This window comes from Schistocerca piceifrons, chromosome 2 (genome assembly GCF_021461385.2).
Source record: "Schistocerca piceifrons isolate TAMUIC-IGC-003096 chromosome 2, iqSchPice1.1, whole genome shotgun sequence".
In the NCBI taxonomy this organism is placed as follows: domain Eukaryota; kingdom Metazoa; phylum Arthropoda; class Insecta; order Orthoptera; family Acrididae; genus Schistocerca; species Schistocerca piceifrons.
This window is the reverse complement of record NC_060139.1, coordinates 111,164,786-111,181,195: the sequence shown is the minus strand read 5'-3', so window position 1 is coordinate 111,181,195 and position 16,410 is coordinate 111,164,786. Positions and strand designations below refer to the sequence as shown.

Genomic DNA, 16,410 nt, shown 5'->3' with positions numbered 1-16,410 from the left:
TTTTGATTAGAACAGTTTATAAATGGTTTCAAAATTTTCGGAGTGGCCATATAGGCACAAGTGATACTGAACGTTCTGGACGCTTTGTGGAGGTTACGACTCCAGAAATCATTGATAAAATCCATGATATGGTGATGGATGACAGAAGAGTTGTGGTGTGTGAGATTGCTAGTGCTGTGGGCATCTTGAATGAATGAGTACATAATATTTTGCATAAACATTTGGACATGAGAAAGCTATCCGCAAGATGGGTTCCGCGATTGCTCACGCTTGACCAAAAACTGAATCGTGTGAAACGTTGCAAGGATAGTTGGCAGCTGTTCAGAAAGAATCCACAGGACTATAAGCGTCGTTTCCCCACTGTGGATGAAACAGGGATAATTCTCATCAACTATCTGGAAAAGGGCAAAACTATTACAGGTGCATATTATTCATCACTATTGGATCGTTTGAAAACCGAGCTGCAAGAAAAACGCTGGTGATTAGACCACAAAAAAATTCTTTTCCATCACGCCAATGCACCAGCACATACCTTAGCAGTTGTGGTCACAAAATTAATGGAAATAGGATTCCAACTCGTTTAACATCCCCCCCTATTCTCCAGACTTGGCTCCCTTGGACTACTATTTGTTCCCCAATTTGAAGAAATGGCTGGCGGGACAAAGATTTTATTCAAACGAGGAGGTGATTGCAGCAACCAATAGCTATTTTGCAGACTTGGACAATTCCTATTATTCGGAAGGGATCAACAAATTAAAACAGTGTCACGAAGATGATGATGATAACACAAACACACAGTCCATGGGCAGAAAAACTCTCCAACTTGGCTGGGAATCAAACCCTGGGTCCTGTGATCCAGAGGCAGCAATGCTGGCCACTAGACCACGAGCTGTGGACTCCACAGGAGAGGATAGTGCTTGAGGTATATCTGATACCTAACTGTCAATAGCCCTCAAAACACATCCACTTGCAGCAGTTTCCAATCACTAGACAGTAGTCAGGGCTATTTCCAGCTGTTTAAGAACAGTAATTCGTCCTTTACCTTAAAACAGTACACACAGTAGTGCTGCATTGCTTCCAATGAAACATTTTACAGAAAAGTAAACAAATAACTTGCAACTAAGGTTTTCTCATTATCTTTCATTTTATGGGTTTGAAGCGCTACAAATATTACAGTACCCTGGGCGATTAACAGCTAAAACGAGAGCTACATTACGCCAACACAAAAACCTTGTACAAAATTTAATATGTCTGTGGAACGTTTTCCATGTTATATCTGCTATCAAATTCAACAACAACTTTAATCTGTGACAACTAGAGGCAATATACATTCCTGTTAAAATAGGAAACTAATGTGATACGATACGTTTGATATCCACAGTAACTGTAAATCACAAACGTCAACATACTACAAAATAGGTTATGCACAACTCTCACAACGCACAAATTAAGTTAATAGTTGCCGATGTAGTATGAGTTGACATGATATGGAAAAAAAATGTTAGTTTAAATACGGTCCATACAAATCGAGTGAACAGAAAGATAACTTACTGGTGGGAGCCGTAAGATAAATTGGCTCTCTAGCTCCACTGGCGGCTCAGCTTCTCGTTTTGGTTCATTGTGCCGATTCATATTGATGTTTCAGATTTTACCTACGGTTTGCTGTGTATATGTGATTTGCATAATACATCACTCTCTAACGTTTATATACAAAATCATATGTACATATACTCCACACCGTTTTGACACTAGGTAAACAACACTTGTTGCAAGGAACTTATGGAAGATACAACAGTTCACGACGACATTAAGGCCCGTCCACACGCAACGATCTGTCTGCGCAAATGTCTGCGCACATCACATCTGCGCAGACAGATCGTTGCGTGTGGACAGGAGATTTGCACCAACCTCAGCTGTGTGCAAACCTGGAAGTTGGAGTTGGAGGTTTGAGCGAAACCTCTCAAATCTATGGGTTCAAACCACATCTGCGCAGACAAGTTGGAGCGTGTGGACAGGAGATCGCCGCAAATCTGGCGCGAAACAGCTGTTTGCTCAGTCTAGTGTTTGTATTTGTGCGCACAGGGCATTAAAATGGCTGATACTCGTCAGTCTTCTCGGGAGTTTGTAAGTGAATTCATTGAAATATGTAGAAACCACCCATGTCTGTGGAAGATTAAAGTAAAGAATATAGTGACTGAGACAAAAAGACAGCAGCATACAATGCTCTAATTGAAAAATTGCGGGTATTATTTCACTGAACTCTTGTTTCGATATTGCAGTTAAAAATTCCAAATCCTTGTAGCTCCTTCCTGTTGCTAGGAATCTTAATGTTACCGCCAGGCGTTTATGAGGAGAAATTGCCCTTCTCTATACAAGTATTTTTTCTCATAAGCAAATAATTTCGCCAGTCGTTAGGTTCGCCCTGCAACTCTCGCAGTAAATTTACGTGAGAAATCTGCTTTCGCTTTAGCAGCCACTGTCTATACCTTTTGACCACTTTCTCTGTTTCCTGCGGTTGGTCTGAATATTTTTTGCAACACAAGTTGCGAACACAGACCACGACAGAACTTTCTCCACTTCTATATTTCAAAATATCTTTTGCATGTACAAACATCTGCGCCGATGTCTGCGCAGACAGATCGTTGCGTGTGGACCGGGCTTTACGAACCACCTTTGGTCAAATTCTTCATATTTTCTTCCCCCTGTGTTCGGCAATTAATACTCTGTCGTATGATTCACATAGTCAAAATTTCTGATAATTTAATGAGGTACTTCAATACTACAAAAGGAAAGCAACAAGGGATACAAACACAATCGACTCAAGTATGATACGAGCCCTCAGTAAGGCCAATTCACACTGTCCGTCACATCTAAGTACCATAGTGGGAGTATTCACATTGTCTGTCACGTCAGTAGCGAATAGTGGAAATAATGTTACGAGCCACCATCCGTAATAACGTAAAAAAGCCGGAGCATCGTCCTGGAATTGAGGAACTAAAAACGATTAAGTTCATTTATGACCCAAGCTAGATTCACAACGTATGTTCTTGAATAATTTTATGTGAAAAGTGCTGAGAAGTGAAATAACATTTCAAAATATCGACATTTAATTGCCAGCGTTGATAGATACACACAAACACGTCAAACACTATTTATAAGGGAATAAAGGACAATTCATGCCGGTCGTCACGTCACGCCGCATGAAAACATTCTGCAACTTATTTCAAGTGGTGGCATCCATATTGACCGTCCCGTCACGTCACGCCACATCAAGTTACGGCACGTCAAGTCACGACACCGTAACGGTGTCATATTTCGTTCCCTCGTTGTTATCAGTTGTTTGTTGTTAGTTATTTCTTTTTTTTTAATTTATTATTAATGACGAAAGATTAAGTGAACCAGTGAGGCAGCAGTCTAAATTGTATGACTAGAGTATACTAAATTAGTTACCATCTACCAAAATGATGAAGTTGATTTTTATACATATGGGTAATATATTTAATATTTTACAATGAAATGGATCGCAATTTAGCTGCAGCTTGAAGAAAAAGAAATATTATGAATAGAGTCATGTTGATGGGTGTGTGTAACTTATTTGTATGTTAATTCGGTGAACCATACAATATTACTTGAGAAACTTGGGTGTTATGGAGTCAGAGCCATAGAACTCTCCCTCATAAGCTTCTATCATAAGCAGGAATCCAACTGTGTCTACAATAACTAAGAGTTCCAGTACTTATATGTAACTCGAGGGTCATCCTCTGTGTTCTGTGCTTGGCCCTTTACTGTTTATGATATTTGTGAATGATCTTCTCAGCAACTTGCCCTGTAAATCTGCACTGTATGCTGATGACACAAGAACCATGATATCTGGAGTAGAAATAAACAAATTGAAACTATAGAACAAAGACTATTTCAACCTGTGTAATACATGGTTCAAAACCAATGTTCTATCCATCAACTACGAAACAGACAGTGAACATCACTTTCAGTTTATCAAGCAGTGAGACTGAGTGTTCAACTGTTAAGGCACTTGGTATATACCTCGATTCCAAATCAATTAGAGACAAATACAAAGATCACATTTGCAGAAAACTCTCATATGTTAACTTTGTATTGACTAAAATACAGACATGTGTACCATCATCTCTGTTTCTTAACTCCTACTACGCCTCCTTTCACTGCCATCTACGATATGGTATTCTTTTATGGGGCAATGCTGTAGAGGCCAAAAAAATGTTATCTGAGAAAAGGCTATCAAGTCTATTCCTGGAGCTACAAACTTTAAAACCTCATGCAGATCACTTTTTAAAGACTTGAAAGTATTGACAGTCCCATCACTTTTTATGTACTGTTGCCTACTTAACATTAAAGAAAACTCAAATTAATAAACTGTTCTCTAGTGTATATTTTATGCGCATTGTGTTCTATTACTATCTATACTGTAACTGTGTCAAAAAATGTATTTGCATAATAAATGTAAACTCCTATGATGACATAAATGGGATAACAATGCTCAAATATTGGTCAAAATAAGTAAATAAAATAAAAATAAATAAGTATGTTGTCAGGTATATGTGATGTCTGATAACGAAGAGAACTGAAACCTGCCATCACTGCAGCAGTGACAAAATGCATTGTTTGTAAACTATAGATAAATTAATGTTTTAGAGTTGTATATTCAAGCATGAGTCTTGGCAGACTTATTTATTGTTAAGTAGCTCTCTGGATTGTATGTGAAACAGTTTTGCAAGCACCAGTGTTCAACATTTATGTATTTTCACTAGCGAACCCAATTATAAACAAGGCACCTGAACTGTTAAGAGCCAAATACAGGATCTAAAGAAAATCTATAAATCTTGAAGGGAAAGGTGCTGAGGGAGATATGACTAATGCACAAAAATTTGCACTGGAATGGCAGCTACACTTAATCTCAAACAAAACAATTTTTCTTGGGATACGATGGCAGCTCGTAACACTGTGTTCCTTTTAGTAATCTTGGGTATAATTTGACAGACAAAAAGAAGGAAAGAAACGAAAATGGGTGCTTCGACTTCCTAAAACATATAATGCAGATTCCTCTTCCTCAGGCTCCTTGTATTAGATTAGATTAGATTAGATTAGATTTACTTTCATTCCAATTGATCCGTAGTGAGGAGGTCCTCCAGGATGTGGAACATGTCAGAAAAACAACAATACATGACAAATATTTAAACTAAAACAAATAAGCTAATGTACCATTCCACAGGTCCCAAGTGGAATGATCGTCATTTTTTAATGAACACTAAGAGTCATTTTACAAATACTATTGCACTGAATTTAAAATAAAAAAGTTTTATATTTATTTATAAGGTAAGAAACATGTAATACAACTACTGTAATACTTATTTACAATGAACACATTACTGCACTGAAATGGTGCAGAAGTTAGATTATACTTACACACACACACACACACACACACACACACACACACACAAATTTTCAGTGAACACATTACTGCACTGAAATTGTGCAGAAGTTATGTTGTACTTATATACAAATCAGTTGGTTTTCCTCAGAAATTCATCAATGGAGTAGAAGGAGTTGGCCACCAATAAATCCTTTAGGCTTCTCTTAAACTGAATTTCATTGGTTTTTAAGCTTTTTATGGCTGCTGGCAAGTTATTGAAAATGTGTGTTCCTGAATAATGCACACCTTTTTGTACAAGACTAAGTGACTTTAAATCCTTGTGAAGATTATTCTTATTTCTAGTATTGATTCCATGAATTGAGCTGTTGGTTTGAAAAAGTGATATATTTTTAATGACAAATTTCATTAAGGAATAAATATATTGGGAAGCTGTAGTTAGTATCCCTAGTTCCCTAAACAGGCTTCTGCAGGATGTTCTTGAGTTCACACCACATATAATTCTTACTGCACGTTTTTGTGCCCGGAAAACTTTAGCTTGGCTTGATGAATTACCCCAGAAAATAATCCCATATGACATTATGGAATGAAAGTAAGCATAGTATGCCAGCTTTTTCATTTTTATATCCCCTATGTCTGACAAAATTCGCATTGCAAACAGAGATTTGTTAAGACGCTTCAGCAGTTCTGTGGTGTGCTCCTCCCAGTTGAATTTATTATCAAGCTGTAATCCCAAGAATTTAACACCGTCCACTTCTTCTATCTTCTTGTCATCATATGTTAGACATATACTCTTGGGACACCCCTTACAAGTTCTGAACTGCATGTAGTGTGTTTTTTCAAAGTTTAGTGACAAAGAATTGGCTAGGAACCAGTGATTAATGTCTACAAATATTTTATTGGCTGATCTTTCTAAGACTACACTTGATTTGCTATTTATTGCAATGTTTGTATCATCAGCAAACAAAACAAACTTGGCATCTGGTAATGTTACTGATGAAAGGTCATTGATATACACAAGAAAAAGTAAGGGCCCCAAAATGGAACCTTGTGGGACCCCACATGTAATTAGTTCCCAGTTGGATGATGCCTGATAGCTTGATACATGTCTCTTTCCTAATAACACCCTTTGTTTCCTGCCAGAGATATAAGATTTGAACCATTTTGCAGCATTTCCTGTTACACTATAATATTCTAGTTTACTTAAAAGGATATTGTGATTTACACAGTCAAATGCCTTTGACAGATCACAAAATATACCAGTTTGCCTGCAATTTTTTGTCTAATGAATTAAGTACATTTTCACTGTAAGTGTAGATAGCCTTCTCAATATCAGAACCTTTTAGAAATCCAAACTGTGACTTTGACAGTATGTTATTTGAGATAAGATGGTTATAAAGACGACTGTACATTACTTTTTCGAAAATTTTTGAGAATGCTGGCAACAGTGAAATTGGACGGAAATTTGATGCTATTTCTTTATCTCCCTTCTTAAACAGTGGCTTAACTTCAGCATATTTCAGCCATTCGGGAAATATTCCACTGATAAACGACTGGTTACACAGATAGCTTAATATGTTACTTAGCTCAGAATCACATTCTTTAATTAACTTTGTTGATATTTCATCATACCCACTAGATGTTTTTGATTTTAAAGATTTTATGATGGACATTATTTCTGTTGGGGTAGTGAGGGTCAAATTCATATTATGGAAGTTACTTGAAATGTCTGGTCTAAGGTAATCCATAGCAGCATCTACCGAACCTGACAACCCCATCTTTTCAGTAACAGTTATAAAATGTTTGTTAAAAAGTTCTGCAACACTATACACATCTGTCACCAATGCATCATTTACTCTTAATGCTATTTGTTCCTCTTCATGTCTGGTTCTACCGGTCTCCTCCTTCACTATATCCCATATTGTCTTTATTTTGTTATCTGATATGACTATCTTTTCCTTGTAATATATTTGCTTTGACATCCGTATTACAGTCTTTAATATTTTGCAGTATTTCTTATAATGTGCTATAGCATCAACATTGGAAATGTTTCGGATTGACAGATACAGTTTTCTTTTTGTTTTACAAGATACCCCTATTCCTCGAGTAATCCATGGCTTCTTTGTAGACTTTGCTCTAACCTTGGTAAGTTTTGGGGGAAAGCAGTGTTCAAATAAGGTAAGCACTTTATTAGCAAAAATGTTATATTTTTCATTCATGCCATGAGCACTGTAAACATCAGTCCAGTGAATGTCTCTGAGGAGTGTCCTAAAATAATCAATTTTTGGCTTACTGATTACCCTCTTGAGCTCAGATTTAACAGATTTTATATCCTGTTCAGTATTAACATTTAACGGAAGGAACTGCATGTCATGGTCTGAGAGGCCATTGACTATTGGTTTTGTAATATAATTTTGTTCATTTGACTTTTCTATAAAGATATTATCAATGGCTGTTTGTGAGCAAGTGGTTATCCTAGTGGGGAACTTTACTGTGGGAATTAAGTTGAATGATAGTGTTACTAACTCAAATAGGTTCTTATTGGGAGAGTCTTTAAGGAAATCTACATTGAAATCACCAGCAACCACTATTTCTTTGTTTTTGGTTGTTAAATGGGCCAGTACAGCTTCAAGGTGGTTTACAAACAGATTAAAGTTACCTGCAGGTGCTCGATATACACTTAATATTATGAAAGATTTTTTGTGAAAATCTAATTCTGTTGCACATGCTTCCATATGCTGTTCTAGGCAAAATTTATGAATGTCTATGTTCTTAAATTTATGACAGTTCCTGATGAATGTGGCAACTCCTCCTTTCTCCATTTCTGATCTACAATTGTGAGATGCTAACCTAAACCCTGTAACACTTAAAAGTTCTATACCAGTGGTCACATGATGTTCAGAGAGGCAGATTATGTCAGCTGGGTTTGAAGACTCTAATTCATCTATGCAGATAGTTAATTCATTAATTTTATTTCTCAGTCCTCGAATATTTTGATGCAATAAAGATAGCTGACATTTCACATTGACTGACTTAAAATTGGATGGAGTTAAAATATCTGCTGACAGTTGAAAATTCTTAACCAATGGCTGTTTATGTTGATGTAATAAGCTGGAATTATGTTTTTTGATTTCTTTCTCAAACTGAAGGTTTGTCTCAGTTCTAACCTCTCTTAAAATTTGTTTTCTTTCTGTCCTCCCTACCCTAAAAAAGGGTCTTTTCTGAATCCTATAACCACTGGTATTTTACCACTCATGACAGTGCCTCCCCCCTTTAACTTTCCTGCTATTTCCCCAGCCAATTTACCCTTCCCCTTCCTGTTGAGGTGAAGGCCATGCCTAGTACAATCCCATCTACTGACAGAATCAACATGAACCACACCAATGTGTGACCCCGCACCCGACATGAGCAGCCGTTCCAGCTCCAAATTAACTCTCTTGACAGAAGAGTTCAAATGAGGTCGGTCATGGCGCCCAAGAACAGATACAAACTCAACACTGGTATTCCCTTTCTGTGCCATGTAATGGCTACTGATAGCGTTGGGGTAGGTAACCATAGCAAAACTCTTCCATCTGGTGTACAAGATGTATGAGACTGGCAGAACAACCTCAGACTGCAAGAAGAATACAATAATTCCAATCCAAAAGATAGCAGGTGTTGACAGCTGTGAACATTACCGAACTATCAGTTTAATAAGTCATGGTTGCAAAATACTAACACGAATTCTTTCCAGATGAATGGAAAAGCTGGTAGAAGCTGACCTCAGGGAACATAAGTTTGGATTTGGTAGAAATGTTGGAACATGCAAGGCAATACTGACCCTATGACTTATCTTAGAAGGTAGGTTAAGGAAAGGTAAACCTCTGTTTCTAGCATTTGTAGACTTAAAGAAAGCTTTTGACGATATTAACTGGAATACTGTCTGTCAAATTCTGAAGGTGGCTGGGGTAAAATACAGGGAGTGAAAGGCTATCTACAAATTGTACAGATGTAAGATGGCAAGACCTATGCCTCTTACATGAAGTCATTAAAGATCACCAAACTCATGTTGAGCGAACAGTAGGGCTGAACAAAAATGACTGACAAGCCACAATGCATCTTGTAGAGGGTATAGTATGGACGTATTGGAATAATTAATGCTGGGTGATGGTTTTAAAGTAATTCACGTGACATGAAAACTTTGTGATAACACGTCGATTTACTGGAGGCTAGTTTATCCCAGGGAAGTATTCAGAGTTGACCGCGGCCGGGGGCGCGCTCGGCTGGGGAGCGGCGAAGGGGATCGACAATAGGCAGCTTAGGGCGGCTCAAACTCTGAGAAAGCGGTAACGGGGCGGGGCCTCCAGCTGCCTTAAGATGAGAGAGAGTGAGGGGGTGGTTTACCCCATACTGGTGTAATGGGAAGCAGACAGAGAACTTGTATGCCTGTTGATAAATGTCCGAAGTCTCGTTTTCAGTGAAACATGTGAGAAAGCCGCGCAAAGCTAATCGACTGCATCTGTTTTCAATCGAGTAGTTGAAATCCCAAGTCACTTTCTTAATTAATTTTATGTTCAACATTTGCATCTGGCGTTCAATAGCTGCTATAACATCAATGTGCACCCCTTTTTAATTAAAAGTGATCAATTTTGAATCAATTAATGTCAGCACCGCCACCGCAGTTCAATCAGGAGTCACAGGGCCTTACTACTTTCTTTGCATTATCCGATATTGCGGCAGTTTTGCACTCTCTGTTGATCTGTTAGTCAATTAGCTGGGGTGAAAATACGCCAAAACCAGATAGGTGACGGGTGGGGTGTTACGCAGAAACCAGGTGGCAGTTATAAGAGTCGATGGGCGCGAAAGAGAAGCAGTGGTTGAGAAGGGAGTGACACACTGTTGCAACCAGTAGCGAAACAAAAGAAAAATTTGGAGTAGGAATTAAAACACATGGAGGAGAAATAAAAACTTTGAGGTTTTCTGACAACATTGTAATTCTGTCAGAGACAGCAATGGACGTGGGAGAGCAACTGATTAGAATGGACACTATCTTGAAAGGAGGATATAAGGAGAACATCAACAAAAGTAAAACGAACATAATGGAATGTAGTCGAATTAAACCAGGTGATGCTGAGGGTATTAGAGTAGCAAATGAGATATTTAAAGTAGTGGATGAGTTATGCTATTTGAGGAGCAAAATAACTGATGCTGGTCGAAGTATAGAGGACATAGAATGTAGATGGGCTATAGCAAGGAAGGTGTTTCTGAAGAACAATTTCTTAATACCAAGTATAGATTTAAGTGTCGGGAAGTCTTTTCTGAAAGTTTTTGTGTGGAGTGTAGCCATTTGTGGAAGTGAAACATGGATAAACAGTTTAGACAAGAAGAAGAGAATAGAAGCTTTTGAAATGCAGTGATACAGAAGAATGCTGAAGATAAGATGGATATTTCACGTAACTAATGAGGAGGAAATGAATAGAACTGGGGAGAAGAGGAATTTGTGGCAGTACTTGACTAGAAGAAGGGATCAGTTGGTAGGACACGTTCTCGTTCTGAGGCATCAAGGGATCTTCAATTTACTACTGGATGGAAGGGTGGAGGGTAAAAATCGTAGAGGGAGAACAAGAGATGAATACAGCAAGCAGATTCAGAAGGATGTGGTTGCAGTACTTATTTGGAGATGAAGAGGCTTGCTCAGGATAGAGTAACATGGAGAACTGCGTCAAACCAATCTCTGGACTGAAGTCCACAACAACAACAATAACAACCATGTAATGACGTTTTTCGGACCCACATTCCTTTTTGCATTGTTTTACACTTCTGCTTTCCTTTTCTAATATGCAAGCCATGACTGCAAACTGCAAATTATCGGAGTCCAATAAATGTCCTTTTTGTACAAATGTTGACTCGAGGATCCACATATATAATCTACTGCATTATGCATACATAACATTAGTGACTACACTGGACCCGGAACAAGTCCCACCCATTCACCCCCTCCATACGTATCAAAATGCTAAGCCCTGCCCATGGTCAGTCAAGCCCCAACATCACAGGTATGTCAGTCATAAAAACAAGAAATACAAAATTATCCAGTAATTAGTACAAATTTCAGTTATTCCAAATATCACTGTCTAAAGAGTGCATTATTAAAGAAATAAAAATATCTGTGGTCAATACGTGAATTGGAAACATCATCATCAATTAAAAACAAAGATGCTTGTCCAAGGTACGTTTTTGCCCAATTTACTGCGCAGTTTCTTTTTATAATGAGATGTATGTTAAATATAGTGTGAGAGTAGGAATGCTATTCTACAAATAAATATTCCATTCACATTCGTTTAGTCCAGGCCAACATAGTCTTAATGTTCGTAGTGTGCAACCTAATATCTTAATTTTGAAAGTATGTCATATAACAATGTATGATTTCTAACTGCAGGAATTATTTTTTCTCCAAAAACCTACAAACAATCAAGCGAGGCAAAATATATGCAATGTGCAGTGAGAACCAAAGACCATGAGTTGTTGACTTTATGGTGTAGACCAACAAATTTATGCAGTGTGTAGATACTCTCGAGCGTACCAGTTACCTTTTTGGTAGGGGAGCAAGCACTTAGTTGCTGTGGAGACGGGGGTAGGACTTGTTCCAGGTCCAAAGGCTGTCGCTAAAGGCAGGACCATGTTGGGAAAGTGGCTGGAGTGGGAAACAGTATTGATAGAGATCAGAGCTACAATATTGAGTGTGACCTGGTAAAAATAGCACCTGAAACAAACCATACAAATGTTGTACAGCTCTGTCAGGAGGGTCAATATGGAGCTAGATCAGCTGCTTTGGGTGGCTACTATGTTTGGTTTCTGTCGATACTATTGGTGGGTGGGACTTCACAAGGCATGGTCTGCATCTCAGTACGAAAGGGATAGGTAAATTGGCTTGAATGATAGCAAAATCTTTAAGGGAGGAGCACTGAAACTCATGGGAATACCTCTTTTTTTTGGGTAAGTTCAGTGTCCAATGATTTAACATTGGATGAAATTAAACGTAATGAGACAGGCAGGCAGGTACTACAGATGTTTAAATATCATAAAAGCACAGCGAAAAATAATGTTAGAATGTCACAAGCTTCCCACAAAAACACAGTGAAAAATAATGTTAGAATGTCACAAGCTTCCCATAAAAGCACAGTGAAAAATAATGTTAGTATATTGCATCAGAATATCAGGAGATTAAAGAACAAACTAGATGAGCTTCTTATTTGTTTACAAAATTCAGAAACTGAGAGTGGAATAGATGTACTATGCCTGTCTGAACATCATGCAGTCACAGACAGGGAAAAGATAAATGTAGGTAGATGTAAGATTCCAGCACATGTAAGCAGAGGCTATCGAAAGAGAAGGAGTTGCCATATATGTTAAAATTTATCATAGTGTGAAAAATTTATAAACCAAAAAGTTATGTGTAGCACATCATATAGAAGTATGTGCATGTGAGCTTAAGCTAAATAATCGTTCTTTTATAATTGTAGCTCTATATAGGTCCCCATTGGCAAATTTTCAGATATTTTTTGGATAACTTGGATACGGATGGCAATGTAGATTTTCTGAAAGAGTCTGATAGAAAGCTTGACATTGAATATTACTTGGTTCTTTCAATTTGATGTCAGTTATTGATTTTTCTACTCAGTTGGTACAGGAAATCAGCACAATGATAGATAACGTTTTTGTAGACTACGATAAATTTAATCAAGTAAAAACTTTTCCTGTTAAGAATGGTCTGTCTGACCATGATCCACAGCTAGCTCTACAGTATATGACGCAGCTCTGTACAGTGATGCTAAGCAATTCTTCAGAATAGTGCACTGAATTAACAATTTAATGAATGCAAATTTTAGGAAAAGATTGCAACAGTTACACTAGGATGAGGTGCACGGGGAACCTGATGCTAATTTAAAATTTAGCCTATTTCATGATACCTTTGTGGCTATATTTGAAAACAGTTTCCCTAAGAAAACAGTGATACATATTATTAAGAAAACTTCTAAAGAGCCATGGCTTACAAAAGGGATAAAAAAGGAAACGTATCTTACAACTAGAAGAGGTAATGATTCAGAAACAATTAAAGATTATAAAAACTACTGCATGGTATTAAGAAAAGTTATTAAGAAGTCCAGAAGTATGTGCGTTATATCCAAGATTAGCACATCTGCTAATAAAATTAAAACAATTTGGAATTGTGTTAAAAGGGAAACAGGGCAACTGAGAGCACAGGAAGACTATATTTCTATTAGACTCAATGAACAGCTTGTTAACAAAAAGTCAGAAGCAGAAAATATTTTTAATAATCATTTTTAAGAGAAAATTGGATCCAGTTATTCACCTGAAAATGCAGGGCTGTATGTGGAAGACGCAATACCTGTGTAATTTGATAAAATTGAAATTCAATCTACCTCTCCTACTGAAATGGGAAAATAATAAATTCACTCAAAAGTAGAAGCTCATATGGAATTGATAGCATTTCCAACAGAGTGCTAAAAGCTCTGTTCCCAACAGATAAATAGGATTCTTAGCCACATATGTAGTAGCTCACTGAAACAGGACATTTTTCCAAATAGACTGAAACATGCAATGGTTAAACCATTGCATTAAACAAGGGAGAGGTCTGATACTAACAACTATTGCCTGATGTCACTTCTGACAGCTTCATCCAAAATTTCTGAAAAAGTAATCTAGTGAAAAATAGCTTCACATATTTGTAAAAATAAAGTACTAACAGAATGTCAATTTGGTTTTCAGAAAGGTTTTTAAACAAGAAATGCTGTGTATGCTTTCATTGGTCAAATGTTAAATGCTCTGAATAACCAAACATCACCCATTGGGATAGTTGAGATCTCACAAAGGCTTTGACTCTTTGAATCATGACATTCTTCTAGTTCAGTTTAAGTATTGTAGTAAGAGTAGGACAGTGCACAAATGGTGTAATTCATATTTAACTGGAAGAATGCAGAAGATTGAAAGCAACAGTACAGATAGTCTGTAAAAATCAGCAGTACTCTAACTGGGAGGCATCGAGAATGGTGTCCCACACGGTTCAGTCTTTAGTCCTTTATTGTTTTCTTACTATATATTAATGACTTGTCAGTCTATATTCCTAAAGATATAGTGCTAGTTCTTCTTTCTGATGATACAAGTATAGTAATGACACCCAACAAACAAGAATTAGCTAAGTAAATTGTAAACAATGCCTCCAGAAAATTATTAAGTGGTTCTGTGCAATTGGACTCTGACTAAATTTAGAGAAAAAACAATTCTGTTCAGTAAATGGCATAATACCATTCATAATCATAGATTATTGCTAAGGCAGACTGTTCAAAATTTCTGGGTGTGTGCATTGATGAGAAATTGAATTGGAAGAAAAACATTGATGATTTGCAGGAAAAGTTATGTTCAGCTATTCATGCTATTAGGGTTATTACAAATTTTGTGATTTACATATCAGCAAATTAGGCAACTATAACTATTTTTATTCAATGCTTTCATATTGCTTCATATTTTGGGGTAATTCATCAAGAAGAGAAAAAGTATTCATTGTTCAAAAGTGTATAATCAGAGTAATGGCTGGAGCCCAACCAGGACTAGCTTGCAGACATTTATTTAAGGAACTTGTGATATTCACAGTATCTTTGCAATACGTACATTCACTTACCTATCCCAAGTCAAAAATAATAGCGAAGTGCAAAGCTATAACACTAGAAGAAAGGATGATCTACACAATTCTTGGTTAAATCTGACTTTGGCACAGAAAGGGGTGAATTATGTTGCCACAAAAATCTTTGATGATTTGTAATAGTAGTAGTAGTAGTAGTAGTAGTAGTAGTAGTAATAGTAGTAGCTTTATTCATTTGTAGATCTCTTTTTACAAGGATATAGGATATGTCAAAGTATTTACAAGTTTAGACCAATTAAAAATAAGCTAATTCGTATACACAGACTTCTAGTTAGAGACAATTATTAGATTTACTCCTGGTATGCAATACTTACATTAAATAATGTAATGCCACACTGTTCAGTCATACCACACTATCAGTCACTGCACACACTATACACACATTGTTTCATAACACTTCACTTACTACACACAAACACACACACAGACACACACACACACACACACACACACACACACACACACACACACACACTCTGGTGAACTTTGGGCCATTTTCTGTACCGCAACTTCCCATTTGCTATTCTGAAAACTGAGTCAGCATTCCTCTATAATGAGTGAGATGTTGAGCTCAGAAAGAGGAAGAGGTGTTAGTTTTTTGCTATGCACAGCTTGGGGGTAAGTATTTCTAGAAAGGAAAAAAGAAGGAAAAAAACATAAAGTGAAGGTGTTACGTGGAATGTTGGATGTTTTATAATCATTGTTATTATTATATAATTGTACAACTTTTATCAAACCCCCATCCTGTTTTATCTAAGTATTCCATCAATGTATAAAAGATAGCGCTAAAAGAATGACAGACAGCCAACAAACATTTAAAAGCAAATTGAAAGAATTTCTGAATGACAGCTCCTAGTCAGTATATATATATATATATATATATATATATATATATATATATATATATATATATATATATGTGTGTGTGTGTGTGTGTGTGTGTGTGTGTGTGTGTAATGGAAGTTATGATAAACTGAAACGTTTCACGCCATTACAAATGTCGTATTCATGATCCATGGAATAAGTATTATTGTAATGTAATTTCACGACACGACACATCTAACATACACAAGTCTGGACCAACACCGCAAGTGTACAAGTCTGGAACAGCCAACTTCTTCGATTCCTGTTGTGCATGTGCTTTTTTCACGTAAAAACAATTGAAAATTATCTGCGATGTTAAAAGTTCCCGCGAGAAAGCGGTTGAGGGCAGCTATGCTATTTGGAATCACGTGCCGTGACGTTACGGACAGTGTGAATACATCTTGACGTTAGGGTGCCGTGACAGCCAATGTAAATT

At 37.0% G+C, this 16,410-nt stretch overlaps 1 protein-coding gene across 1 annotated transcript in view; it reads right to left on the bottom strand.

Moving 5' to 3' along the window:
- LOC124776954 (transcription initiation factor TFIID subunit 7) overlaps positions 1 to 1,789 on the bottom strand; it is an 80,349-nt gene extending 78,560 nt beyond the window's left edge. The window contains exon 1 of the mRNA XM_047252186.1: positions 1,552 to 1,789. Coding sequence (XP_047108142.1) covers positions 1,552 to 1,632 — 81 coding nt within the window. The 5' untranslated portion in view covers positions 1,633 to 1,789. The remainder of the gene's footprint in view (positions 1 to 1,551) is intronic.
- Positions 1,790 to 16,410: the final 14,621 nt, after the last annotated feature.